This window comes from Hipposideros armiger, unplaced genomic scaffold, assembly GCF_001890085.2.
Source record: "Hipposideros armiger isolate ML-2016 unplaced genomic scaffold, ASM189008v1 scaffold_26, whole genome shotgun sequence".
Classification (NCBI taxonomy): Eukaryota; Metazoa; Chordata; class Mammalia; order Chiroptera; family Hipposideridae; genus Hipposideros; species Hipposideros armiger.
Window position 1 is genome coordinate 3,327,981 of NW_017731376.1, and position 2,463 is coordinate 3,330,443.

General features: G+C 56.2%; 1 protein-coding gene across 2 annotated transcripts in view; it reads right to left on the reverse strand.

Moving 5' to 3' along the window:
- ELOVL6 (ELOVL fatty acid elongase 6) overlaps nt 1-2,121 on the reverse strand; it is a 128,461-nt gene extending 126,340 nt beyond the window's left edge. Inside the window, exons 1-2 of one of the 2 annotated variants that reach the window (XM_019636083.1) lie at nt 2,055-2,121; nt 1,235-1,355 (exon numbers count right to left, since the gene is read on the reverse strand). In XM_019636083.1, the coding sequence (XP_019491628.1) occupies nt 1,235-1,323 (89 nt within the window). In that variant the 5' untranslated portion in view covers nt 1,324-1,355; nt 2,055-2,121. Of the gene's footprint in view, nt 1-1,234; nt 1,356-1,498; nt 1,713-2,054 lie in introns of those variants that run through there. The other variant, XM_019636082.1, reaches the window with a different exon arrangement.
- Between the last annotated feature and the right edge of the window lie 342 nt (nt 2,122-2,463).

Here is a 2,463-nt window from a genome sequence, read left to right on the forward strand (position 1 = left end):
CGGCCCCGGCCCCGGCCCCCGGCCCCCGGCCCCCGGCGCGCCAGCGTCTCTGGTTTCCCACTGCCGAGATGGGGGAGGGAAGGCAGGTCTTGAGGGAGAGCGGCAATCGGCGGGTGAGGTCCCCCCGCGCCCGCGAGCCCCCTCGGCCTAACGCCCCACCCCAACACCGGGGAGGCGGGGGGCCACTGCCCATCTCGGGCTGCGTTGGGCTTGCACTTTCCTGATGGCGAGACCCGGGGTTAAGGCGAGAGGGAATGTCTGCCACAGCAGCTCGGTCTACAAGGAAGAGCGAGATGAGCACGCCCTGCTCTGTTAAATATTGCAAGGTGACACAGTATCGCCTCCCACACAAGGATTTTCAAAAGGACTGGCGGAGGGAAACACAGTAAACAAGAGATGCTTTCCCCGATTAAGAAGTTTGGGGAAGAGTGCCCCCCTCCCCCCCCAGGACTCTGCAGACGCAGGGGATTTTCATCTGTGTCTCAACTCCCATCTGCAGCCTGCCACTGAATTAGAACTGAGAGTGTTCAAAAGGCGTTTCCGTAAAACAGAAACTTAATAATGGCGTGGCTCCACTTGCTTGGGTTCATTCATTTTTATTTGTTTTCCTTGTCCCCTCCCCCCGCCCCCGCCTCTTGATGAAACCGGAAAGGGTCCGCGTGGGGAAGAGGGTCAAGGAAAGCAGGGATCCGGCTGGGGAGAGCCGAGAGGGCAGCGAAGCGAGAGAGCTGCAAGGAGAAAGGAAGGACACGAGGGATGGGGAGAGGGCAAGGACCAGAGATCCGAGGGCGGCGGGTGGGAGAGGGTTAAACAGAGCCGGAGACGGGGTCCTCCTCCACAGCCTTGCACACTCCGCTCGCGGGAGGCCAAGCAAGAAAACCCCACTCTAGATGAAAGCCAGGAGGCAACACAGGTAGGGAGACCTGGACTATGGCATCTCTCCCGCCTTTCCTGCCGCGCAAACATCTACACCATGTGTACACACACATACATACATATATAATGTGTTCGATGTTATATAATCCGTGCTAAAGATACATGTGTAGCCGGGGGTCGCACAGGGGCACCCAGACCTACGCGCTTCATACAGCGCGCGTGTCTCGGCGGCTCGCTCTCTGCGGCCCGCGATTCCCGGCTCCATTCAAGCCCAGACCTGGAACACCGACGACATTAAGGCACACCGGGAAGACGCGCAGGGCTCCCGGACACAAGATCACACGAAAGCATCACCTACCAGTTTTCCTGCATCCATTGGATGGCTTCATTCTCGTTGAACTGCTTTTCGAATTCATATTCTTGTAAAGTCAACACTGACATGTTCATTGGGGCTGATCTTCGGAGTCGCTACGTGTTCTCTACACAAAATAAAATAATCTGTAAAGCGCTGGGTTTCGAGTGCTATGCTTCCCCCACCCGCCCCCCAGGTCTTCCCCTCGCCGCTGGGTCGCGGCGGTCGGTCTCTCCCAGCCTCTCAGCTACATCCAGGGCTGAGCATTGCCTGCGTTCGGTTCCCAGCTCCGCGCTCTGGGGCTCTCCTCCTCCCGGCGTCTGCATCCACCGTAGGAGGAAATGAATGCCTTGTGGTCTTAGTGCCCGCACGTTTGTCCATCACCCTTTTTACTTGTCTACAGGGAAATCTCCTCCCCCTCGTGCGATCGGAAAAATTAACCCTTTGCAAGGGAGAGCGAGAGCGCGCGAGACCTCGCCACCCCTGGGGCCAGTTTTGCCTAAGCAAAGGTGACTAGGGGAGTGGAGAAAGGACGAGGAGAGGGAGGAAGTGGCCTCGAGGTCAGCCACAGCCCTCAATCCCGACCTCGTGGGCCGCCAGCGTTGCCTTTGAGTGTAATCTGGGCGTGCGGGGCACAGCCCCGAGACTCGCGGACCCGCGAGCTTGGCGAATGGGCGACGGGAAAATAGTAAAACCTGCCAGCAGTCTTGCAAGAACTCCAGACAAATTTGCTCTGAGATCATACATGAAGGGAACGCGCTTCCCACCTCCTTGCCCCAGCTATATCCTCCTGGTCCTCCACCCCAGAGCTGTGGCTTTGACTCACTTAAACCTGGGGCCCGGCGGCCCGCAGAGCTCCTCAATCACATGCGGACTGGGGATGCTGAGGATGAGGATGGTGGAAAGTCGAGACTGAATAGTAGCCAGAAGAGGGAGATAGGGTAAGTGGAGGGTTTAGGTACGGGGAGGGGTAGAGTTAATGAACTGAGACAAAGGAAGTTAGCAGATAGAAAAACTGGACTAACTGGTCCAATGCAAAAATTTATTTGTATCCACGAGAAATTTCGATTTATGTATTGTACGGGTAGGTGGAACAGAATTGTTTGAAAAGGCTAAATGTAACGTTGACCCTTACTGAACTCCCAGTCTCACAGCAATGTTTTAACTCCAGCTTCTATATACACACCCGTTTTCCTATTCTCAGAGGAAAAAGTATTTTCTATTCTGCCTGTCCC